A 26,416-nucleotide genomic window follows, 5' to 3' on the forward strand; every position below is an offset into this window, starting at 1 on the left:
CAGTGGCCTGTAGTGGACTCAGAGGACCAATTGGAAAGGGGCGGTGTGATGGAATTTTCTGGGGTTGATGGGAGTGGTCTTTATCTCCAGGGTGGTATACATGTTTTTCACATCCATCAAATCCTAAACATAATACCTGTGCATTTCACCGTATGTAGAGTTTTTTTGTTTTTGTTTTTTTGTCTTTTTAGGGCTGTACCTGTGGCCTATGGAAGTTACCAGGCTAGGGGTCAAATCGGAGCTGTAGCTGCCGGCCTACACCACAGCCACAGCAGCTGCAATGCTAGATCTGAGCCATGTCTTTGACCTATAACCACAGCTCCTTAATACACCGAGCAGGGCCAGGGATCGAACTTGTATCCTCATGGATACTAGTTGGGTTCATTACTGCTGAGCCACGAAGGGAACTCCTCACCATACATAAATTTTACCTCGTTAGAAATGTATGGCATCAGGAGGGAAAATTACTTTTTTTTTTTTTTTTTGCTTTTTAGGGCCATACTCGCGGCACATGGAGGTTCCCAGGCTAGGGGTCTAATCGGAACTGTAGCCACCATCTACACCACAGCCACAGCAACGCCAGATCCAAGTCACATCAGCAACCTACTCCACAGCTCAGGGCAACGCCACATCCTTAACCCACCAAGTGAGGCCAAGGATCGAACCTGTGTCCTCATGGATGCTAGTCAGATTCGTTAACTGCTAAGCCATGATGGGAACTCTGAAAATTACTTTAAAATATGCCTCATGTCTCACACTTCAGAAGGGAAAGAATATAGCCTCAGGCTACAACCTTCACCTGGAGAGGTGATGAGACAGGTACACAGAAGACTCAATGCCAGAAGCCCTGGGTTGGAGATCCGGCTCTGCTGGCCATTCCTTAGGGAGAATTGTTTCCCTCTCTTTCCCTCTGCACTTCTCCCTAAAGGAAGGGAGTTTACAGGGAGATGGCTAAGCTCTGGCCGTCTGAGACTCCCTGTCCCCACTTTGGGAGACAGCAGCCTGGGCCGGATGAGCCATGGGCGTGACCTGATTTGGTGATTCTTGCGATCTGAATCGCTTCCACATGTCTGGTGTCAGCCTGGCGCAGGCAATCTGATACCTCCAGGAAGTCCAGCGCTCCGTCGTTGCTAAAATTAGAACCAGGCTGCTGCTTAGATCAAGGCCGTTCCTTTCCCGGCCCCTCGTTTGTTGAGCTAACTCTTCTCCCTCCGCCCAGCGCCACACAAATGCGCTCATAATTATAGCAGCCGTCACGTGAGCGCCAGATGACCCCGTGCCCGAGAGAAAGAAAGCAGAAAGGGAGTTCTAGCCTCCCAGAGACCCTGTCCCTTTCAGACACGAAGGGGAGGAGGAGGTGGAAGGAGAGGGAAAAAGAAAAGGAAGAAGAAGACCTAAACTATACTTATCCCTTTGCTGCTGTGCTGTGTGTACCCAACGGCTCCCTCAAAGCTAGCAGTCCTATTTTTTGGGTTTTTTTTTTTTTTTTGTCTTTTTTTTTTTTTTTTTTTGGTCTTTTTGCCTTTTCTAGGACCGCTTCCCGTGGCATATGGAGGTTCCCAGGCTAGGGGTCCATTCGGAGCTGTAGCCACCGGCTGACACCAGAGCCACAGCCACGCGGGATCCGAACTGCGTCTGCGACCTACACCACAACTCAGTGCAACGCCGGATCCTCAACTCACTGAGCAAGGCCAGGGATCGAACCTACAACCTCTTGGTTCCTAGTTAGATTCATTAACCACTGTGCCACGACAGGAACTCCCCCCCCGTTTTTTTTTAAGGAAAAAACAAACAAACAAACAAAAAAAACAACAAAAAAAGATGATCTTTCCTGAGCATGCATTTCAGTAGCTTGCCTCCATCCAGAAGCAAGGTGAGGCTTGAATCCTAGGTTTGTTAGAGATTAACCAAGACCTTGAGCAATTTACCCATTCTTTGTAGCTCTTTTTCTTTCTCAGCCACACAGAGAACTCTAACTCAAAGGGTCCTGGGAGGAGGGAATGCAGTCAAATATACGAGAGCCCCTTGGTGCTCTGCAGGTAGGCTGGCTGAAGACCTTTGCAGGCAATCTCCTGGTCTGGCTGCTCTCGGATCCGGACTCTGGGGATCTCACGTGATGGAAAGCCATTCTGAGGGTGGTTTCTTTATCTCGTATTTTCCCAGTCATCCTCTAGGTTGGCAGGCGGAGGGCAGGATTGCGGGTGCCTTTGACATGGACCTTTGCTTCCTAGTGGACCAAGGAATGCGAACAGGTAGCTTAAGAGCTGCCTTACTCACCTTGGCCCTGTGGTACCCAAGCTCTCAACGCCCTTTCTTCTATGATGGGAGGGGATACAGCGGCCCTGTGGACTTGGCATGGAGAACAAACACAGTATCCCCGTCAAGTGGCGATAGAGTGGTGGGCGCAGAGTGGATGCTTAAGATGGTAGTCCTGTAATGGGATGAGTTATTAAGAATTTGTTTTAAGAAAACATGTAATCAATGAGTGAACTCGATGCTCTGGACTTTTCGGCCAAATGAACACATAATCTAATATTTTTTTTGGTCTTTTCTGGGGCTGCACCCACAGCATATGGAGGTTCCCAGGCTAGGGGTCCAATTGGAGCTACAGCTGCCGGCCTACACCACAGCCACAGCAATGCCAGATCTGAGCTGCGTCTTCGACCTACACCACAGCTCATGGCAACGCCGGATCCTTAACCCACTGAGTGAGGCCAGGGATTGAACCCTCACCTCATGGTTCCTAATCGGATTTGTTAACCACTGAGCCACGATGGGAACTCCAATAATCTAATATTTCTTCTGGGAAAACACAGATTCCAGGGTTGTACTTGACTGCCGAGCTCATCAGATCCACGGTACCACCCTGACCGTTGTTGCTATTGGCAGTGGTAATAATGATGGTAATGATAAGAATGGGGGGGTGGGGTTTGCACCAGATTTTAGCATCCACTTCCACAGGACAGCATTTTAGCATCCTCACTGCGTCAGCAACCTAGCGACCCTCCCCCGTACACTGGTTCCGATGCCCCCACCTCGGGCTCAGCAGGCAGTGTGTCTTTGGTCTTATCAACTGGACACTGTGCAACGAAATGCAGAGAAAGAACTGCCATCACGGAAGTGCTCTGTCATGGCTACAAAAGATCCACACTGGGGCTACCCAGAATAAAGCTACAGCACTTTCACGGGAAAGGGAATGCAGGATTACTTTTCCTTCTGGGTATCCTGGTGTCCTCACCTCGGGCCTCTCGATGCACCGTCTCTGACCTCTCCCTTCCCATGGCACCTACTGATAAGGACGACAGGAAGTCTCTCTTTGCCAACCTCACGATGTCTGTGGTGGCCTGAGGTGACCACGAGGTCTTGCTTCCCCAGTCTCACTGGAGTCAAACACACTGAGAGACCAGCCCTTCTTCTCATCCAGAAAGGCCTTCAGAAGGGGCCAGGCCTCTGGTGTCGCCTGTGTGAGAGGGGCTGAGGCCACATTCCAGGAGGTGGTCAAGCACAAAAAGGAAAGCAAAAGAGAGAGACTTCGGGAGTTCCTGTTGTGGCTCAGCGGTAATGAACCCGCCTAGTATCCATGAGGATGTAGGTTCGATCCTTGGCCTTGCACAGTGGGTTAGGATCTGGAGTTGCAATGTTTGGCCCCTAGCCTGACAACTTCCATATGTCATGCGTGCGGCCCTAAAAAGACAAAAAAAAAAAAGAGAGAGAGAGAGACTTCTTTCTAGACATCCTAATCTCAAGCTGAAAAGCCTAGCGATCTTTCAGCAGGAGTGGGGAGGGGCTGCTGTTCCTGGGGTGTATATGAAGTCTCCAAAGGCAAGTGCCCCCCTCTTCATGAGGGGAGAAGCAGCCCACTTAGAACTGAAGATGGTAAGTTTTCTCTGTGGCTGAGACAGATGTGAGCACTTGCGTTTTAGTTTCTCCCTCAGAGTCTCTGTTGCTCCCATGCGAAGTCAGCAGGTCCATCGAGACGAGCAACTGCCACCTCGATTTCCTGTCTGTGAAACTCCCAGGGGGACACTCCCAGCCCCTTCTGACTCAGGAAATAGGCATCCTTGACTGCCGTGTTGGTGGTCTTGTGCTTCTTTGTGTTTTGCCTTTTAGGGCCGAACCTGTGGCATATGGAGGTTCCCAGGCTAGGGGTCTAATCGGAGCTGTAGCCGCTGGCCTACACCACAGCCACAGCAATGCGGGATCCGAGCCGCGTCTGCGACCTACACCACCACTCACGGCAACGCCGGATCCCTAACCCACTGAGCGAGGCCAGGGATCGAACCCACATCCTCATGGATACTAGTCAGATTCATTTCCACTGCGCCACAACAGAATCTCTCCAGGGGTCTCGTGTTTAGTTGTTCCCTCGGACCTGGGGCCTGGTGTTATTGTTTTAAACTGTGTCTTTCCCCAAGTCTCTCTCACGGCCTGTCTGACACCTCTGTGGTGCACACATTTCTCTGGAATCTTCTTTGAAGCTGGGCAGGGTTGGGCACACCGTCTGGATGAACAGTGGGTCCCTTGACGTCACCAGTGGAGGGACACGCTGTGTGTCCTTAGAGCCCCACCAGCCCCTCTCGAGTCTGCTCCCCCAGGAGGGCTTCTTGTATGAGCTCCTGGCTCGCTCTGGGCCTCTGCCTGACTTGTGTTGTTGCAAGCTGGCTGCCAAGATCTTTAAGATGGCTCTCGAAGGGGTCTTTGAGATCTGACATTCAGCGGACTCAAACCAACTTTTCCTTTCTCTGGGTTCTCAAGACTTCTACACATGTTGGGAAGGCCCCGGGAGATGGGCCGTGCCGTCTCTTTCTCTTGCAGAAATCCCTTCTCCCTCCGAACTGTGTTTGAACACAAAGCGCTGCCCACCCGAGGCTCTCTGTGTCCTTTTGCAAAAAGCCAGTGGGAGATGCTGCTCACTGGGATCCCTCACGTCTGTTCTCTAAGGACTCACTTGATAAATTTCTCCTTGAACACGGTGCCAGGAAAAATTTCTCTTTCCGATCTGATTCCAGAGTTTATGTACAATGCAAAGTATACGAGCCAGCATGTTTCCCTTTCATCCAGGAAACTCAGAGATAAATCCAGCAATCCACTGTAGGAAACAGCTCACCCCAGGTGCCTTGCACACAGTGCTTGCTTTTACTCTTTGTCTTTGGGTGGTGCTGGGTTTCTAAAATTTCCTTAGATTCTTTTGGGAAACCGTGAGGTGTAAATGTCCCCTCAATAAATCCATGCACACACCGACCACAGACAGGACACAAAGGTCCGCCCCTCTCCCCATCCCACCGCCGCCCCTTTCTTACCATCACCACTGCCCTGGCCACGGTCCAGGCCGAATGTCCGGAGTGCAACGGGAGCGCGTTGATGAAATGACGCTGCCTGTGAATTGCTTAGCGTTGGTCTATCGGGAAGATAAGCAGAGGGACAAAGAACTTGAATAGGAGGCAGGATAGAGTCAGTGCTGACACCGAGGGACAAAGGAAAGGCTGGAGGATTTCTGGAGAAGAGAGAGGGACTCTGGGCAGAGATACCAGCATGGGGAAGGCTTCTGGAAGGAAGGTCTCATCAACTGGCCTGGGACAGATGGAAAGGGTTTCGAGAGGCAGAGATAGGGAAGGAAGAATGTTTCAGACTGAGGGAAGAGTGAATAAAGACTGGGATTGGAAATAAATGGATTGCTCCCCACATTTGGCAATCGCATTAGGAATCTAGTTCAGTCGGCAGCTAAGACTCATGCGGGAGGCAGTGGGAGTGAAGGATCGTGTTCTTTTACAGTGATGTGTGCTTTGCAATTGATGGACAGAATTGGGGTTCAATACACCATTTTAAAAGTTTTGTCCCCAGGAGTTCCCATTGTGGCTCAGCGGTTAGCCAACCCGACTAGTATCCACGAGAAAGCGGGTCGGATCCCTGGCCTCGCTCAGTGGGTTAAGGATCCTGTGTTGCCGTGAGCTGTGGTGTCGATTGCAGACGAGGCTTGGATCCTGCGTTGCTGTGGCTGCGGTGTAGGCCGGCAGCAACAGCTCCAATTCGACCCTTAGCCTGGGAACTTTCCCATGCCGGGGGTGTGGCCCCAAAAAGACAAAAAAATAAAATAAAAATAAAGTTTTGTCTCTGGAAATATAGGAGGAGGGGGTTCAAAAGGCCAGACGCATAAAGCTCACCTTGGAAATAAGTTTTGTTTTGTTTTTCCTTAAGGGGTGGGTGGGGGCGTAGATGAGGAGGAAAAGGAGGAGCCCGTGAGTGTAAATGAAAGCAGCGGTTCCCTTAACAACGCCTGCGGATGGGTGAGTTTCCAAGCAGCCTGGTTCTCGGTTCCTTTTCTGTTGCTGAAGAGGAACAATGAGGGAGTGAGGGATAAGCCATGATGTTTATCTTTCCAGCTCTGAGCTTTCAAATGCTGGAATCCCCCAGGGTTGGGAAGAGTGGGTGTGGTCACTTCCCACCATCGCTGAAGGCGGGGGAGAGGCAGCCACTCCGCTGGGGACTGGGGGCGAGGGGGTGTGATTTCCTCCCAAATCGGAAATTTATCTCCCGACTGGGAGGCTACAGAGAGTCATCAAGACTTATCTCTTGAAGCAGATGACCAGAGAGGAGCCCTGCCCAATCCTTTGCCCCAAAGGGAATGAGTTAGCCAGAGGGGGGAGAGTGAGGCTCACCAGCTGAGGACCAGCGACAAGGAGAGCTCGGCTTTCCTGTGTGTGTTAATAAAGAATTCTTCCTGCTGGACGCTTCCAGCCGGATCCCAGCAGCCCCCTCAGGACTCTCTTGATGACATGGGAAGTGGAGGCGTGAAGGTCACTGCTGAGAGCAAAGGGGCGTTTGGGTCCTTTCTTCGGATTGCGTTCAGAATTCTGGATGAACATCTCAGCTCTTGGAAATCATGATCTGGAGATGCCAAGAGCTCCGCAAATAGCCCGACCTGCAAGGCTCTTAGCATACTTAGAACATCCTCTTAGCATACTTAGAACATCCTCTTAGCATCCTTAGAACATTACAAGGGGAAGGAACGCCCACCCTCTTTGTACAGATGAGGAAACCCAGGGCCAGAGGACTAACCGTATGTACTCAAACATATTAATGATGTCACTGCAAAAAAGCCTTGTATTTTTTCTCTTTTTAGGGCCACACCTGTGGCATGTGGAAATTCCCAGGCTAGGGGTCGAATCAGAGCTGCAGCTGCCACACCACAGCCACAGCCACGCTGGATTCTTAACCCACTGAATGAGTCCAGGGATCGAACCTGCATCCTCATGGATGCTAGTAAGGTTTTTAACCTGCTAGTGCGAGCCACCATAAGACCTCCTCAAAAGTCCTTATTTCTGAAAATCTATTTTATTAGACATAAAAGTCTGTCTACTTCCTCATGGCTCTTTTTTTTCCCTTTTATGTATACATTTAATTAACTTCTCTGCATCTGTTTTGTCGTCTATGAAATGAGGGTAATGTATATCTCATAGATTGTGCGATTAAACTGAATAAGACAATACATGCACATAAAGCATTTAAAACAGTTTTTATGAATTTATTTAAAAAAAATTTTTTTAGGGCCGCACTTGTGGCATATGGAGGTTCCCAGGCTAGGGGTCGAATTGGAGCTACAGCTGTCTGCCACAGCCATGCTGGATCCGAGGTGCATCTGCGACCTACACCGTAGCTGGTGGCAACATCAGATCTTTAACCCAATGTTCGAGGCCAGGGATCGAACCCTCATCCTCATGGACACTATGTCAGGTTCCTGATAAGCCATCATGGGAAATTCTCCTCTCAGAGTTTTATTGATCCAGTAGACAAGGAGTTTGAGGCCAGTTCTGTTTTTATTCCTTCGCTTATGAAGTTTTATGTGCCTGGATGATTATAAGCCTCTGCCTTTCTCCTTGAAATTAAAAAAAAAAAAATGCCCCCACTTTTTCCCTCTTAGGAGTTCTCATTCTTGCCAAAAAGAGGTTTAAGCTGGCCAGGTATATTCTCCAGAAATAGCATTTTTGATCCCCCTGGGTCCCCAGTTGATTTGTTCTGAGTGTGGGTGGCTCTTCTTTTTTTTTCCCATGGTAGAGGGCTGGCTGACTGAGTCTGTGTTACACCAGCTTGGTTGGCTCAAGAATGGAGTTTAGGAAATCCTTAGATCTGTATGTTCTGTTTTTTCTAATGCTGCTTTACTGGGGCAAAGTTTCCTTATCAAATGTCAGATCAATTCAGCCTTGCTTCTGTGAATGGGTCCAGCCAGGGCTGGTAGCCAAGGAAGGTATTTTTAACAGCCTGCCCTGACCAGCTGGAAAGAAGCGGGTGGTATGGGGCAGAGGCCAAGGGACAGCCTCTTGGGCTGTATATTTGCCCTTCATTGATGAATAGTGGTGGGGGGAGTGATGTCTGGGTGAGCTGAGATGGGGGTCTGGGGAGGCCACTGCAGCAGAGGGACACTTAGGTAGTTTTGGTCCGTGGTTCTCTGCCAAGCAGCATGGGTGTGAATCAGCATGTTAAATCTGGAATAGCCATATGCCAGGGCATGTGCAGCCCTTGGTGTTGAGGATGAGTGCAGGATGAGTATTCTGTTCCCCTGGGTTCTCCATTAGCGCTTCTGCTTGCTCAGGATCCTTCTGACAGGGGTGCTTTGCAGTGCCGCCTTTTTTTTTTTTTTTTTTTATCCTTTGTGGGGCCACACCCACGGCATGTGGAGGTTCCCAGGCTAGGGGTCAAATCAGAGCTGCAGCTGCCAGCCTATGCCACAGCCACAGCAGTGAGGGATCCGAGCTGTGTTTGTGACCTACACCACAGCTCACAGCAGATCCTTCACCCACTGAGCGAGACCAGAGATAGAACCCTCGTCCTCATTACTAGTCGGGTTCGTAACTGCTGAGGCAGGACGGGACCTCCCTGCAGTGCTGCTTTAATACCAGGGGCACCCTCCGGAGCTCAGCGTCAGGATGGACAAGGAATGGACATTCTCCAGGAATCTAGGTAGGTGGCTGCTCTGACCTCAGCACACTGCAGCCTGTTCCTCTGCTCTCTTCCAGGGGAAAAGGTGTAGCTGTGAGGGTAGTTTGGGGGATGACAAGGACCATCTGCATATTGAACAAAGATTGGCATTTGATAGTTACTGAATCTCACCCTGCCCGAGAACTGAGTGGCTCTATCACATGGCAACCAAACTGTTAGGAAAAGGTGCCAGGAATTATGGCTATATTTGGCAGAACCTGCAGTAGTGCTCAGAATATTCTCATCCAGCGAAAGGATCAGGGAAAGAATGGCTGCAATCTTGACACCTGAGCTGCGGGGTGAAGGATCTGAGAAGGCGCTGGGATGAGGCCACGGCCAAATCTTTTAGGCTGGTTCCTGTACAAAGACGTCTTGCGGGAAACATGGGAGAAGACAGTCTATGCTGAGTGTTACGTAAACCCCACATGGAACTGGCTCATAGAAATTTCATAGACGCTTGGACTGCATCTGCAGTGGGCAGACTGGTGTCTTTAGCAAGCGAACCCAAAGGGACACTAGCTTTGGCTGCAGACACTGCAAGACCCAGGGCGGAGAGACTAGGACAGGAGATGGGGGCGAGGGATGCAGTGGAGGTTGGATCCTTAAAATGGGACTTCATTTAAAAGGGAAGCATTCGATCCATGGGAGGGACTACAGTGAGGAAATGCTGTAGGCACGGAGCCTCCTAAGAGGTGAGCGTAAGGGAGGATTACTAAGAGTTTGCCAGACAGGTACTCACGGAGCGCTTGGGTTGAAGATCCAACATCTCAGCCTGTTGCAGGACTGTTAGCTGGAGGAAAAGAGGACAGAAGAAGCATTTTGTGATGATGGCCAGGAGACGATGGTTGTAACAGCCACCGTTCATGAGCACTTAGCCTGAGCCTGGCACGCTTCAAATCCATTGCCTCACTTACTCGTTGCAATCAGTAAACAAAGTAGGAAGTATTGCTATCCCCATTTTATTTTTCGTTTATTATTATTATTTTTTTCTTTGGCCATGCCCATGGCAAGTGGACATTCCCTAGGCCAGGGATCGGAGCTGCACCACAGTAGTAATCCAAGCCACAGCAGTGGCCATGGTACATCCTTAACCACGAGGTCACCAGGGAACGCCTATCCCCACTTTATAGATGAGAAATAGGGGCATAGAAAGGGGAAACATCGGATCAGAGGCACAGAATGAGTCCTTGATGGAGTCGTTTGTCAAGTTCTTTTCCACTGGTGAAGAAGGGGCAAACAGGAGTCCCCACTGTGGCTCTGCGGTAACTAACACAACTAGTATCCATGAAGATGAGGGTTTGATCCTTGGCCCCGATCAGTGGGTTAACAGTCTGGCATTGCCGTGAGCTGTGGTGTAGGTTGCAGATAGGTCTCAGCAGATGCATAGGCCGCAGCTACAGGTCTGATCTGACCCCTAGTGTGGGAACCTCCACATGCTTTGGGTGCCACTCTAAAAAGAAAAGATATGGGCAAACAGACTCCTAACGAAGTAACGAAAATTAAGAATTTTTCTGCAAAGCAGAGAAAATAGCAGTAGAATTCGGCATGAGTAAAGGGAATTGCCAGCGAACATCCAGAGACAGGAGCTTTTAACCAACTTCCTTCCCCAATTCTTCATTCTCCCATGAGTACCATGAACCTGGGTGGCCAGAAAGCTGGGGCAGGGGGGCAGGGGGCAGTGGTCGTGGGTACACAGACCTTAATCCAGTCTTGTTGACACCTGGACAGAGGGAGGCTGTGGTGCTGGCAGCTACTTTTAAGACAGGGGACCCAGAACCTCTTGGCGGAAGAGGCAGGGTTGAAATGAAGTTTAAGGTCACCCATAGTAAGGTAGATCTGTGTTTTGTTACCGATGTGGGAAGCACCGACATGTGATGGCAGACTAAAATCTCCCAGAGAAACTTTCCTCGGTGTAGACAAGTCACGCCTTTTAGAAAAGAGTTAGATCATGGGCTCTGGCTGGCTGGAGTCATAGCCCATTAGGTCAAGTCCTGCTCAGCTGCTCCAGATTCCTCTGAGGAAGCAGCTGCCCTGGAAACTTAATCCCTTCCCACTGGGGTTGGCAAGGCCATGGGCAATGACCCAAGAACAGAAGAGATGGAGATACTTGCCAGGCAGAGCTGGATTCTAGGTCATTTCCACTTTGTTCTGTAAGAGGTAACTCGTCCATGTTCCCTGATAAGGACTTACAGGAAAGGTGCACGTTGGTGAAGCTAGAATTTCTGGATGAGTTGTGAGAATGAAAGAAAAAGCTAGCAGGTTGTGTACGGATCTGGAAGGAGTAGCTGAGTACACTTCTCTGGAAATTCTGGACATGCTGTTGTTGCCAGCAGCCTGGGGAGTTGGGTTCAGCCCTGCTGCCAACTCCTGGCTTCAAGTGCCAGCTAGTGTGTGAGGTCAGATAGGAGCTGAGGACAATGGGGACTGGTTCCCCTCTCCCCCTGGGCCTGGGGTGAGGAAATGGGTTTAGATAGCTCTAGCCCCAGCTGTGGACACTCTCAAGGCATGGAAGGTGGCATGCAAGGGAAACTAGGAGCTACAGAGAAGGGGTTTTCTCCCATGAGCGGGCCCCAGGCTGTACCAAAGGGGTGCAGCATCCATCAGTTATAAGGCACACTTCTGACCTTCAAGGGGTATTCTAGAGATCACACAGGGAGGAAGCATTGAAAAGAATTCTTTCTAAATGTCTTATCTCTAAGCCTTATACATTTCCAAGCTGCAAGTTTGGACAAGTTCAATTGCTTCCCATCTCCCCGCCCCCCCACCCAGTTATGGGCTACCGAGGCGTCGGTGGGTATTTGTGTTGGGTTTAAGAACCAGCTCTATTAGCTATGGAATTTCAAGGTGGCTTGGGTATGTAAACTGGCCAGGGGGCCGCTCACAGGATCGAAGCAGCAGCATCAGGGCCTTCTGCCAGCCTGCATGGGGCGATAACCTGTTGGGAAAGTCAGGAGGTGGGAGCAGGATGGGAGCAGGCTCTGCTGGCATGACCCATTTTCTTTCCTTGGCATCCAAACATCGGCAAAGTCACTAAAGTCATGAGAGAGTCAGAGTTGGTGGTGTGTGTTGTTTGCTGGTTTTTGTCTAATACAGGGCAGAGCTCAGAAAGCTGGCTCAGGGGACGCATACGTATTTTTAGGCATCCCTCCGGGCTTCTCTATGGGGGTTTCCGTTTGTATAAAATAAATAGCATCACATAAATAGCATCACACTGTATAGGATGTTATCTAGTTTGCTATTTACATGATGGATTAGTTGCCTATGACTGATGTAACCAATTGCTACAAACTCTGTGGCTACCATAGAAGTTCATCTCCTTACATCTCTGGAGGCTGGAGATCTGAAATCAAGGGTTGCTTCCTTCTAGAGGCTCTGAGAGGATCTGTTCCACGTCTTCCTTCTAACTTTTGAGGATTTCGGAACATCCTTGGTGTCCCTTGTCTGCTACGCTCAGGGCTCCAGTCTCTGCCTCCGTCTTCACACGGTCCGCGTGGTCTCCCTTGTGTATCCATCCAAACGACCCTCTTCTGATAAAGACACGACTCATTTGGATTTGGGGATCTTCCTTAATCGAGTATGACCTCTTTGAACCCTGATTACATCAGCAGAGACTTTACTTCTAAATAATATCATGCTCATAGGAACCAGGTAAACGTGAATTTGGGGGGGGGAGGTCATTCTATAGTCTAGTACACGTGGACATCTCTTTATGTAAATAAATGTAGATACTCATTATCTTTTTTTTCTTTTTTTTTTGCTTTTTAGGGCCGCACTCTCGGCACATGGAGCTTCTCAAGCTAGGGGTGAAACTGGAGCTGTAGCTGCCGGCCTATTCCACAGCCACAGCAATGCAGGATCTAAGCCACATCTGCGATCTACACCACAGCCCACAGCAATGCTGGATCCTTAACTCACTGAGCAAGGCCAGGGATTGAACCTGTATCCTCAATGATGCTAGTCAGATTCGTTAATCACTGAGCCATGACAGAAACTCCCTCATTATCATTTTTAAGGGCAGTCTAATATGTCACTGGAAAAGTGTATTATAATTTACTTAAACCAACCTCCTGTGGTTTGACATCTAGATTATTTTATTTATCTTTTTGGCTACTTTCAGCATCTGTTCGAGATACACGCTTGTGCATAGATTTTAAATACTGTAAACAGGGTTGGTGATGCACAGGGCATGCACTTTTATTATCTTGCTAACTCTTTAAATTTTTAAAAAATTTTTATTTTATTTTTGTTTATTTATTTATTTTTTTTTAGGGCTGCATCCGTGGCATATGGAGCTTCCCAGGCTAGGGGTCTAATCGAATCTGTAGCTGCTGGTCTACACCACAGCCACAGCAATTCGGGATCCAAGCTGTGTCTGCAACCTACACCACAGCTCATGGCAATGCTGGATCCTTAACCCACTGAGCGAGGCCAGGGATCCAACACACGTCCTCAAGGATACTAGCTGGGTTTGTTAACTGCTGAGCTGTGACAGGAACTCCTAAATTTTAAAAAAAAATTACTTTACTAAAAAAAATTTTTTATAGGAATTCCCGTTGTGGCTCAGCAAGTTAAGAACCTGACATAAGAGGGTTCGATCCCTGGCCTCGCTCAGGGGGTTAAGGATCCGGTGTTGCTGTGAACTGCAGTATAGGCTGGCAGCTGTAGCTTCGATTCGACCCCTAGCCTGGGAATTTCCATATGTCGCACGTGTGGTCCTAAAAAGAAAAGAATTTTTTTTTTTTTTTTTTTTTATCTTGCCATCTCTTGACTGAGGATGGTCCGGAAATGGATGAGGGACCATAGGCTGCAGGAACTCTTCTCTTACACACTGAGTGTGGGAGTCTCCAGAAAATTCCATGACCTCACCGGTAGCTCATTTCAAGACTATAGGAGCTTCTTCTGGATCTGACACATAGTAGATCCAGGTTTAGCAAATGAACATGGGTATTTTCCAGGGGAAAACTAGTAGGGTTTTTGGAGTGCTGTTTTGGTAGAGAGAGGAAAAATCTTCATGTTCTACAGTGACTTTTCTTTGGGAACCAAACACATGGGGAGGATGGAACAGCAGATGCTGCGGGGCGGTGGGGGGTTCTATTCTGGCAATATCATCGTGGGGGGCCTGTCACCACCATCTGGGGGAATGTTCTGTAAAAGGAACAGCTCTGGCAGCGGGATGTGTTCTGACCTGGGTTCACAAGGCTGGGGTCTGACCAGCGTGACAGCGGCCAGCCCCCATCTGGGGCTCAGCGTGGTTTTCAGACCGGCTGGGGTCCCGATCCCTCCAGCTGCTCGGCCTGTCCCAGGGCGCCCAGGTTACAGGGATGGAGAAATCTGTTTATCAAATGAACACCAGTCACCTTCTGTCCCTAGAGTCGGGTAGAAGGACTGTGCCTTGGCTCATGGGTGTGGGTAGGGGGACTGCATCGACCCTGGGAAGACACCCTGGGTTTTCAGTAGACCAGACAAAGCAGCCAAACCTGGGGCGGGCACTCTGGAAGCTGGCTGGCAGAAGTGAAGGGGTAGGAATTCACCTGGATGACAGGAGAGGAATTCAGAGCCTGCTTTGAGTATGAGAGGAAGGAAGCCTTGCCATCAGGCTATGATGCTGAGGAAGCCAAGACCTGTATAATGCCACAGGGATCTCACTTTGGGGTTCACAGAAGATCTGGGTAGACAGCCATTCATAGGTGGTGGCAGGCAAGAAACGGCCAAGTCCATGTGCAGCCGGCCTTGGTGTTGGGTGGGTGTGTCTGGGTATTTTCAGGGAATAACATTTATGACCGTAACTGAGGGTAAGTACTTGTACTGGACTGTGTGGAGACCGTCCTTAAAGATGGAACTGGGGAGCTGGGAGGGAGGAATACGTAGCGGAACATGCAGTTTTGGGCACCTATCAGCGCTGGGCTTAGTGCTCAGGATACACCAGTGAAACCAAAAGCCCTCGTGGAGTTTACACTGGTCCAAATTGTTCAGTGCCAAGAAAAACTGCTAATCATAGCGATTTGCAGAGAAAGTACAAATACCTTGAGATCCAGGGGAAGAACAACTGGCTTCATCCCGTCTGGGGATATTGTTGAGGGAGATGGCCTTTGGGATAGTCCTGATGAATGAGTAGAAATTACATGGGGAAGAAGTGCCTTGATTAAGGAAATTCAAATAGAGGAAACATCAAGGGCAATAAAAGCATCCTGTTGGGAAACCTCAACTATTTTGATATTCTCAGAACATAATGTAAAACAGTATTATTTACAGGAGAGGAAGCTGAGACTATTACAAGCAGACAATGATTGAATAGGCTTTTGACACTGAATTGGTTGTTAGCCTCAATGTTTAATGCCATTTATAGGGAAGATGCATTATAATTTCTAGAAGCCCAACTTAACAACTCCCTTTGAGAACAGAGACCCACTTGTGAACTTCTCTCTCATCCTGAGTTCATAGACCATCTTGTCACCATGTCTTTGTCCTGGTTATGGACAAAAAGCTGTACCCAAGAGGTGCCACACGAGGGCGCAATTGTCCAATCATGGACTCAACGCCCCTCCAGAGGTCAGAAAAGACCTTGTCCTTATAAGCTCTTCTGGTTGACAAACCACCAATGCGCGTGAGAAATGGTCCAAAGTGATTATATAAAAGCTGCAAACATCTGCTGAGTAAAGTGCTTGGAGGACTTTGAGCAGAGAGCTGGCTCCCATTCCTGGTCCTAACTTCTCAAACCACCGGGACATTTTATCCACTAGTCCTGCGCTTGTGCTTAGTGTAGGTGTGGAACACCGCTGGGCCAGAATGTCTTCAGAATATTTTCCTTTTCTTTTATGATTGCAAAATAAACTGCATGCTCATTGTAGGAACAAAATGTATTTTCATATGGAAAGCCTGAAAATGCCCGCGCCCCATTGGCTGTGGATATATAGGTTATATATGTGTATAATTATATACAGATAGATATGTAGATTATACAAGGGTATGATTATATATGATATTATATATAGCATGTATGCATATATAAATGTACACATAGATCATTATGTGTGTTTATAAATTATTATTATTTTTCCTATGAATACATACTTTAAACATAAAGTGGACAGCTTACATCATAAATTCTTTTGCAATCTCACTTTAATTTACTATATTGTGAGCATCTCTTAAATCATTAAATATTGCTCTTATATCATGATTTCTAATAGTGGCATAACCTTCCAAAACATACATGCTCTGTAATTTACTGAAATGATCTATTACTATTGAATATTTGGCTTGTGGGTTCTTTGCAATTTTTTTTCTGGTAAAATAAACACCTTTTTGGTATGATATCCTGGAAGCAGGATTTAGAGGAATTTAGTACATCTCTCCTCTTATTTATTTATTTATTTATGGCTTTTCATAATGTCATGCAAAATTGCCTTCCAGCGTCATTGCTGCAGTTCTCTGTCTCCACAAGAGCAGAGGAAGTGTTCCCCAGGTGTGTTCTCAGGGTATTTATCAGATTTTGACAAACAGAATATCCCCTGCTCTGGTTGAAGCCACAGTTTGGTGGAGCTCACAGAAGTCCCTGGAAGGCTATCGGAAGAGACATTCAACAACGCAAGGATTGTGGTGTGTATAATTTCTCTCCCCGTTTCTTGTGTGTGTGTGTGTTGGGGGGGGGGATAGCCATATGATGGGAGGAGGGAACTGGACTTGGAGGCAGAGTCCAGGGCTCCACCCAGGCTGTACACTGGCATTGGCTTTGTGCTTTGGGGCAGTTCAGGCCACCCTGCGACGGGCGCACAGCTCTCACCCTAAGAGAAGGGAGAATGGTCCCTTTGTAGCTAATGAACTCCCCATATGGAGCGCTGCTACCGCACGGAGCCCTAATATTAGGCTTTACCACCATGACTGTCTATTTGTGAATTAGGTACAGAAGACATGCTTCGACTCCCAGCTTCCTACTTAGAACCCTGGAGACTAACAGAAGAAATTAGTAGGAATTCTAAGGCCAGGAGCTGGCTGACCTGAGACAGCCTCTTCTCGTGGCTGGCTCTTTGTTTTCCCCTTTGCAAAATGAAATATCCCTGGAACTTCAAACTTGTAAATCTTGCAAACAGAAAACTCCCTAGTTAAGCCACGCTCAGTGTTGGTTTTTCCAAAATAATAAGCAGCAATAGTTACTGAGCGCTTACTCTGTCCCAGGCACTGTGCCCAGGGTGTTTCACGCAGCGTTTTATTTATGCCTTACAATAGCCATATGAAGTAGGTAGTACTATTTCCTCATTTTACACATGGGAAACTGAGTCACAGAGAGGTTGTGACATTGCCTGAGGCTCACACAGCCTGCAAGTGGTTAGTTCTTGGATTTGAACTAGGAACGTTTTAACTCCAGAGCTTGTGTTTTTTCGTTTTTGTTTTTTGCTTTTTAGGGCCACACCCACAGGATATGGAAATTCCCAGGCTAGGGATCTAATTGGAGCCACAGCTGTTGGTCTACACCACAGCTACTGCAACACAGGATCCGAGCCATGTCTGTGGCCTACACCATAGCTCACAACAACACCAGATCCTTTAACCAATGAGTGAGGCCTGGGCTCAAACCCGAATCCTCATGGATACTAGTTGGTTTCATTACTGCTGAGCCACAATGGGAACTCCCAGAGCTTGTGTTTTAAATCTCAGAGCTAGTGTTCCCATCGTGGCTCAGCGGTTAATGAACCCAACTAGTCGATGAGGACGTGGGTTGATCCCTGGCCTCGCTCAGTGGGTTAAGGATCCTGCGTTGTTGTGAGCTATGGTGTAGGTTGCAGACACGGCTCAAATCCTGTGTTGCTGTGGCTGTGGTGTAGGCTGGCAGTTGCAGGTCTGATTTGACCCCTAGACTGGGAACCTCCATATGCCATGGGTGTGGCCCTAAAAAGACAAAAAAAAAAAAAAAAAAAAAAAAAGAAAGAAAGAAAGAAAATTCTCAGAGCTAGCCATAGGACACAGAATTATTTTCCAGCCTCCCTTAATGGCAGTACTCAAATGAAATAATGTATATCAAGGGATGCGACCCCTAAAGATGCTATGAAAATCCGAGGCCGTGTTTTTCTCCGTTTTCTCTCCTTTCTCTTTTCCCCCTCTCCCCCTGCATTCTTGTGGTGGGTTTTAGCTCTGGCTCTGAGACTAACTTGGGTATTTCTTATAACCTCTGGTCTTCCGTTTCCTGATTTGTGAAATGAAGGGACACGCTGTCTTTTCCCATCAGATTAAAGGAACTAGAAACGCTGACGGTTTGGGGAAATGAGTCTTCGCATTGACACCCTCCAGAATTTCCTGGAACTCGTTCATTTCTCAACAGTGTCCTGTTGTACTGTAAATGTTTGCATGATTGCTTCGCTTTCAGGGCACATCTCTAATGACTGGCTTCGCTATCGTAAAAGGGTAGGAGACATGAACCCCATGGATTCATCCTGGTTGCCTTCTAAACCTGGCCCTCAGTGTGAGAATAGCTTCCATTTCCATCTTTCTGAAGCAGTCCTTTGTTCTGACCAGAAAGACAAGATGAATGGGTCGGGGGTTAACAGGGGAGGGGTCCCACGGAAGGGCCTGGAAGGGGTGGGAGGTAGAAAAATCCCTGGGCTGTGAGGCGAGTGCCATGAATCCCAGCCCCTGCCTTTCTTCCTCCTGGAGACCTCCTGGCACTGCCGAGTTGCGTCCCGCTCTGTGAGCCTCAACTTCATCACCTGTCAAATTCAGCTTGGGACAAACCAGACCAGTGGTTTTCAAACCAGGTTCTCTAGACTCTTAGTGTCCTTCGGGGCCGGTGGGGAGTGGGGGGGCAAGGTGGATGTTTCGGGGCCTCACCATTTGAGTCCGTTTTTTATATTCAGTTCCGTCTTGCTTTTGTTGGCAAAGGGGGCTCCCCTACTTTAAAAAGGGGGAAAAGGTGTTCCCGTTGTGGTTCAGTGGGTTAAGAACCTGACATCGTGTCAGTGAGGATGCGGGTTCCATCGGTCAGGGATCCAGCATTGCTGCGCGCTGCGGCGTAGGGTGGCAGGTGCAGCTCCCATTCGACCCCTAGCCTGGAATTTCCATATGCTGTCGAGGCGGCTGTGAAAACAAACAAATAAATAAATAAAATCAGGGAGCGTTTGAAATTAATTTCTGGTGATTTAAAAAGAATAACACTCCTTGGAGTTCCCATCGTGGCTCAGTGGTTAACGAATCTGACTAGGAACCATGAGGTTGAGGGTTCGATCCCTGGCCTTGCTCAGTGGGTTAAGGTTCTGGCGTTGCTGTGAGCTGTGGTGTAGGTTGCAGACGTGGCTCGGATCCCAAAATGCTGTGGCTGCGGTGTAGGCTGGCAGCTACAGCTCTGATTAGACCCCTAGCCTGGGAACCTCCATATGCCGCAAGAGCGGCCCAAGAAATGGCAAAAAGACAAAAAGACAAAAATAAAAAAAAAAAGAACAACACTCCTAGAACCTAAACATCCTCCTTGATCTTTGAGATCTAGGAGAGACGGCCGGCTGCCTGCTTCCGTCCTGTGGGACAGCCCAAAGTCCCCTGGGGGAGCTTCTTTCCCGGTCAGCCCTTGCTCTGGGTGCTGGCTGCTCCTCCAGACTGCACCACCACCACCACCAGACATCGGCTCTCTTCCAATGGCTCTGCCGAGGTCCTGCTGCCAAGCCCTGCCCTTGGCCCACCGGGGAGATGAGTAGAGCAGGAGGGGTTCTTCAGCAGGGTATATGCTCCTCAGAAGTCAAGATAATAAACAGAAGGAACATTTTCTGCTATCCGGACTTCGGAGTACATGCAAGCCTCTCATCCAAGAGGTCAGCCTTGATGGAGGGGGACTGCCGATCTTCGGCAACATGGCCACGGGCGATAAGGAGGGATGGAGAGGCCTGGGTCCTGCAGGTTTGCCCCTGGGGTGCGGGTGCCCACGTCTGGACAGGGAGAATTACAGGTGCATCACTGTCGGTCTTTCCCCTGGGGTCTGGTGCAATCAGAAAGGAAAATGAACACAAAAGAGAATGAGTGACCTTTTTCCCATCACACACCAACAACCACCCTGTGGTCTTTGGAGAGGACAGAATAGATGAGGCATTGACAAAATCAAGACTGTCCGTAGCCCGCCTACTTTGTCAAAGGCCAGTTATTTAGGGTGGAAACTTTTGCTGACATCCTTTTGGAGGAGGCTTAATGCATGACCTTTGGCGCCAGGCCTCACATAGGTAACTAACTTGTCCAGAATTGTGGCCTCCTTTTTTTTTTGGCTTTTTCAGGGCCACAACCATGGCATATGGAGGTTCCCAGGCTAGGGTTGAATCGGAGCTGTAGCCGCCGGCCTACCACACAGCCACAGCAATGCCCGATCCTCTACCCACTGAGCAAGGCCAGGGATGGAACCCGTGTCCTCATGGATACTAGTCGGGTTCCTTAACCACAGGACAGAAACTCCAGATTATTTTTAAAAAGTTTTATTCCACGGTGAACTTAGCTTGAGTTATGCTGTATGAGTTATCTTTCTGTGGGTTTATAGTGAGAGCTATTGCTTCAAGGCTCTGAGAAGGGCTGCAATAAGGATACTATTAACCCAACATTTCCCAAACAGATTTGCAGCAGAACTTTTCCCCCTCTCTCCCTATGAACATACCACAGAGTATTTTGGAAATGCTTCCTAGGGAATTATCAGTAAAATGATCCTTTTTTTTTTTTTTTTTTTTTTTTTTTTTGTCTTTTTAGGGCCGTGCCCTCGGCATATGGAGGTTCCCAGGCTAGGGATAGAATCAGAGCTGTAGCTGCCAGCCTACACCACATCCACAGCAACGCCAGATCCAAGCTGCATCTTTGACCTACACCACAGCTCGTGGCAATGCCGGATCCTTAACCCACCGAGCGAGGCCAGGGATCGAACCTGCATGCTTATGGATGCCAGTCAGATTCGTTTCTGCTGAGCCATGATGGGAACTCCAGCCTTCATTCAGTTTTATTGATGAAGGTACTGAGGCTCAGAGACAACAGTGGTTGCACGAGCTGAGTGAAAGGAGCTTCAATCTCATTTTTTCCTTTAGGACACTCTGATGACTATAACAATGTTTCTTGTCCAATGAGGACTTGAAAACTTATTTTCAGCAGCCTGGAAGTTACTTGCTTCTAAGATTTCAAGTCTCCTTTCTCTTTCTCAATATTTGAACTTTGTCCTACTTATCTTTTCTAAAAATGATCATGTCCAAGTATTTCTTTGGCTTTTCTTTCTTTCCAGATGTTTCACAAGTAACGAGAGGCTCCGATTAAATCTTTCCAAGAGCGTCGTCAAATCGCGGGAAAAAATAGCAAATGAGTTTTCCAGTATATATGTGGTTTATGTCAAATCATAGTAACTATAAAAAGGAAGGAATGGTGGCCTAATTTATAAAGATATTTATTGCTATGCAATGAACTGAGTAAGTTACTCAGAGACTACCAATGTATGGGTGCACTTCTTTTTTTCTTTTTTTTTTTTGCTTTTGTTTTGTTTTGTTTGGGTTGTGCCCATGGCATGTGGCACCGCCTCTGCCAGGGATCCAACCCACACCACAGCAGTGAGCCAAGGTGGTGGATCCTTAACCCACTGCACCACAAGTGTTTATTTCTGTTTTAATCTTAGATTTGAGAGGTTTTGTTTTGTTTTGGTTTGTTTTTTGTCTTTTGAGGACTGCACCCACGGCATATGGATGTTCCCAGGCTAGGGGGTCGAATCCAGAGCTACAGCTGCCAGTCCGTGCCACAGCCACAACAATGGAAGATCTGAGCCATGTCTGCGACCTATACCACAGCTCACAGCAACGCCAGATCCTTAACCCACCGAAGGAGGCCAGGCATCGAACCTGCAACCTCATGGTTGCTTGTCAGATTTGTTTCCGCTGCGCCACGATGGGAACTCCTAACGCTTGGCTTTTAAATCCACCTGTGTTATCAGTTGTGAGATGCTTCTTTATGCTATGTTATCATACTGATTTATTTAGGGGCTTGGGGACCCTGTGCCTGTTCAAGGCTGTACCCCTGAAGAGCGACATCAGAGGGCTGCCCACTGTTGGGGAACAGACCTCACCTAACTAGTCTAGTCAGTGTCACTAAACCGATACATGGTTGGATAAACAACAACAGGCACTGGGGGCAGGAATTTAGTCTGCAGAGTTCCTACAATATGATATCTAAAATGTTCAGTTTTCAACAAGAAATTATGAGACCTGCAAATAAACAGGAAAATAACAATAGGCTTTGAGTGGGTTCAAATGTTGGACTTATTTGACAAATACTTCAAAGCAATTATCATACATATGTTCCAAAAACTAAGGGAAACCATGGCTAAGGAATTTAAGGAAGGTCTCAGGACAATGCCTCATCAGATAGAGATGGTCAATAAAGAGATGATTAAAAACAAAGAGCCGAATGGAAATTCTGGAGTTGAAAAAAATCAGAACCAAAATGAAAAGTTCACCTGATAGATGGAATAATAGATTGGAGCTGGCAGAGGGACAAATAAGCAAACTTGAAGATAAAGCAATAGAAACAGTATGCAGTTCGAAGAATGGAGAGAGAAAAGAAGGAAGAAGAATGAACATAGTTTTAAAGAAATGAGGACATTATTAAGTGCACCAACATACAAGTCGTAGAGAGTTCCAGAAGCAAAAGAAAGGGGCAGAAAAATATTCAAAGAAATAACAGCAAATCCCATGTTTGATTAAAAAGAAAACCCCATTAATCTACACATCCAAGAAGCTCAATAAATTCCAAATAGGATAAATGCAAAGAGGTTGCCACCCAGACCATAATCAAAATGATGAGGGACCAAGAAATGTGCTTGTGTCTTGCATTTCTGTCCTGTCCTAGTAGACATGAAATAAAGGTGAATTACTGGATGCTTTCAATCAGCATCAAGCCCCAGGGAACCCTGCAGTAACTGGTCACCCCTTCTACTCATAAAACTGTATTTGGTTTGAAAATGTGGACTCCACCATATTCCAGTGTTATCAAGAATTCTTGCAAATCATAGGCTTGTCCTTGCACTTAAAGACTGGGGGACAGAAGAAGAATGCTGTAAAGTCTGTGAAAATAAGGACCACCTCAGAAATATAAAAACAGAAATACGATAACACGACTTATTTCTTTCTTAGGAGGCAAAGTTTTAATAATTCTCCTTTCCTTCTTCCTGTATTATTTTGGTTTCCAAATTTCTTCACTGAGCATGTATTTTTTTAATGATTAGAATGAAATTGCTGCTGCTGCTGATAAAAATAGGCTGCGAGCAACCTATGCTTCCATTTAAAAACTCTTTGCTGACTCCTAAAGCGGGGGATATTCTACTTAAAAGCAATTTTCATTTAAATTCTACAAGAAAAAAACAGTTTTAAATTTCGCTCCAGCGAGCATTTAGGACAATCAGGTCCGTAGGCTCGAGTTTTTCCTCCAGCCTGCTTTGCAGTTAAATTAAAGAAAAACCTAAGGGTGGAAGTGGGTCAGGGTGGTGGTGGTGGGGGGGTGACAGCCCCTGGTGGTGGTGATGGTGGGGTGACGGCCCTCCCCAGCCCGCGCAACTAGTGTGTTGTCACTTATTGGCCAGCAGGGTCCCGGACCATGGCCAATCGCGCGGGGCCGGGTCGTCATGGCGACGGATACACTAACAGGGCCACTGTGTGCCAGAAGCCTGTCAGCTGGAGAGCTGGGGGCGATGGCGAAGAACCTGTATGGTCCCGGAGTCCGGATGGGCAACTGGAACGAGGACGTCTATCTGGAAGAGGTACGGAGGGTGCGTCCGGCGCAGTCCGCCGGTGGCCCAGGCACTCCCATGCCCCGCCTAAGTTCGGGCCCCTGCTTTGAGCTTCCCAGGCTCCTTTGTCACCCAGCACACGCCCAAGTCCCTAAAATCCCACCTCTCTCTGAACGCCCCAGGAATGTCGCTGCCTCCACGCAAACTCAGGTCTCACGCCCGTCTATTCTTTCCACGCGCCTCCCAAACGCAGGTCCCCTAACCCTCGAGGCACCTGCCCCTGCCTCTCCCACAGTCTAGAGCCCCGCAAAGTTCCCGCAGTTCCTTAGAGACTTAAAATTTCAGAAGCGGAGGTCCAGTGCGCAGGCAGGCTGTAAGCAGAAACACTGCCCCACCCCCACCGTGTCACACAGACTCTCCTGAGGGTCCCTATAGTAGCCCGTTTACTGACCTTAAATTCACTGCCTTGAAATTCTCCTACCAAGACCCGGGGCCATTCCTTTATGGAGCTAGTTAAGTGGGGCCGAGGCACTTTCAGTATCCATCATACACCAGCGGAGAGCTCAGTAGAGGAGTTATATGGCTTTCAAATGTTTTTCTCATGATTGTCACCTGTTGGAGTAATTACAGGTGATGTTTCTTTTTTTTATGTCTTTCTCATCTTTCTGAACATTCTATAGTGAAATAAAAAATAAGTTGTGCTAAAAAAATTCCATCATTCCCATGATGTTCACATTTCGTTTTCTGTTCCCCAGTTTTGGCTTTTCAACTTGGGTGCTTTTTGACCTAAAATCTCTCTGTATCTGTCTGTATTATCGAGGACTGTTGTTGATGCTTTGTGTTTCACTCATTTTTCTCTTGAACTAGGAGCGCATGAGAGACTTCTTAGCAAAGAGGGATGAGGGACAGCTTCTCATACAGAAAAACAGAAGACTGAAAGAGAATCTTTTGAGACCGGTAATTTTAACTTCAAGCATTGTTTTCAAAGGTCTATCAAATTAAGTGGGAGCATATGTTAAGCAAGTAAAAATTCCATAAGTGAGGTATCATTTGGAAAATACCAGTTTCTCTTTAGATATGACGATCATAAAGTTTGTAATTCCCTAAGATTTTAGAAGCACAAGACGCTTGCTATTATGTTTATCTGCCTTTCCCAAATTAAGAAATGACTAGATTAATACAGGCATAAGTTAAGTGCCCTTTGGTTGGTGCTCAAGAAATTTTCAGCGAATGTTGAGTAAGTTAATAATGGAATCCACGCATGTAATTTTTTTCATCAGCTTTATTTTATTTCATGTGGGATTACTGCAGGCTCTGAGTTGCCAAATGGGGAGCAGATTCGTGGCACGATAAGGAAGAATAAGGCTTTGATGTAATTAAAGTGAATCCTTTATTGAAATAGGTCCTGGTCTGAGAAGGAAAGGAGGGACCTCACAGTGGCCTTGACACTGGCTATTAAGGAATTGCGTGGTTTACTTGAAAAACTCCTCTTTAAATTGTAGATGCAGCTTTCTGTATCCGAAGATGGATACATTCACTATGGCGACAAAGTGATGCTTGTGAATCCCGACCATCCTGAGGTGGAAGCCGATCTGTTTCTGGGTGGGGACCTGAGCCTGTGTATGACTCCAGATGAAATTAAAGCCTATCTGAGTGATGAATTAGAGGTGCCTTGTGGCCTGAGCGCAGCTCAAACCAAGATCCCGGTTGGCAGAAACACTTTCACCATTTTGTGGTAAAGATACTTTAATTTTCAGCTTATTTTTGTCACAAATATCTGTTTTCACTTGCAGTTTAAGGATGCACCTGGGACTGAGCAGTGCTGATTGGAGGCAACGGTTGTATGAACATACTTTGTGCTTTTCGTCTTGCTTGCTTATTTTGAGAACTATTGTCAAGGGGCCTTTAGAATCCCTTTACCTTAAACATCAGACTAATGGGTAATCTGAGTTCAAGTCACATTAGGATGATGCGTAATTTGAGTTCAATTCCAAATGTTTAATTCAAACATATTGGAGTTAGGGAATTAAATTCAGATTCTGCCTAGAAGTAAAGTGGGTTTTCTGAATAACCTTTCAGAATGCTCTGGGCTCCTCTGAGCACTTTCATTGTTTTTATGTTGCTATGTTTTTTTCCACATCAGCTACATATAGTTTAATGCAAAGAGGCAATACATGGGTATTTGCTATTTTATCTTTTGTCTTTTTGTCTTTTTTCAGGGCCACACCCACGGCATATGGCGGTTCCCAGGCTAGGGGTCTAATCGGAGCTATGGCCCGCCGGCCTAGACCACAGCCACAGCAACGCAGGATCCGAGCCTCGTCTGCGACCTACACCACAGCTCACAGCAACACCGGATCTTTAACCCACTGAGCAAGGCCAGGGATTGAACCTGCAACCTCCTGGTTCCTAATTGGGTTCATTAACCATGGAGCCATGACGGGACCTCCAGTATTTGCTATTTTGAAATTAATTGTCCACGAAGAATATACTTGAATTTTTATGAGCATTTAAATCTTTAGAGAATAGATATGTTGTTACAATGAAAAATCATTGCTTTCAGTTTGTTACTAAACTGTGATAGCAAGTTTATATGATGGGGATATAACCAGTCCTTTAAGTTTTGAATTTAGATTTTTCTTGGAGTACAGATAATTTTTGTTAAAACAACTAAAAATTGATCACAGTTCCCGTATTCTGGAAGATTAGGAGGGAAGACTGTTTTAAGTG

At 47.3% G+C, this 26,416-nt stretch overlaps 1 protein-coding gene and 1 long non-coding RNA gene across 7 annotated transcripts in view; one reads left to right on the forward strand and one right to left on the reverse strand.

Annotated features, from left to right (window-relative positions):
* LOC106507704 lies at positions 1,831–7,444 on the reverse strand. Its single transcript, XR_001303895.2, has 4 exons — positions 6,657–7,444; positions 6,162–6,326; positions 5,301–5,398; positions 1,831–2,431 (listed from the first exon to the last, which is right to left on the reverse strand). It is a non-coding gene; the product is annotated as an uncharacterized LOC106507704 (long non-coding RNA).
* CFAP161 (cilia and flagella associated protein 161) overlaps positions 8,754–26,416 on the forward strand; it is a 28,259-nt gene continuing 10,596 nt past the window's right edge. The window contains exons 1-6 of one of the 6 annotated variants that reach the window (XM_013989014.2): positions 8,754–8,955; positions 12,341–12,621; positions 16,387–16,572; positions 23,540–23,716; positions 24,554–24,643; positions 25,189–25,421. In XM_013989014.2, the coding sequence (XP_013844468.1) occupies positions 23,582–23,716; positions 24,554–24,643; positions 25,189–25,421 (458 nt within the window). In that variant the 5' untranslated portion in view covers positions 8,754–8,955; positions 12,341–12,621; positions 16,387–16,572; positions 23,540–23,581. Of the gene's footprint in view, positions 8,956–12,340; positions 12,622–16,386; positions 16,573–23,539; positions 23,717–24,553; positions 24,644–25,188; positions 25,422–26,416 lie in introns of those variants that run through there. The other 5 variants (XM_013989010.2, XM_013989011.2, XM_013989016.2 and 2 more) reach the window with 5 other exon arrangements.

This window comes from Sus scrofa, chromosome 7 (assembly GCF_000003025.6).
Source record: "Sus scrofa isolate TJ Tabasco breed Duroc chromosome 7, Sscrofa11.1, whole genome shotgun sequence".
NCBI lineage: Eukaryota > Metazoa > Chordata > Mammalia > Artiodactyla > Suidae > Sus > Sus scrofa.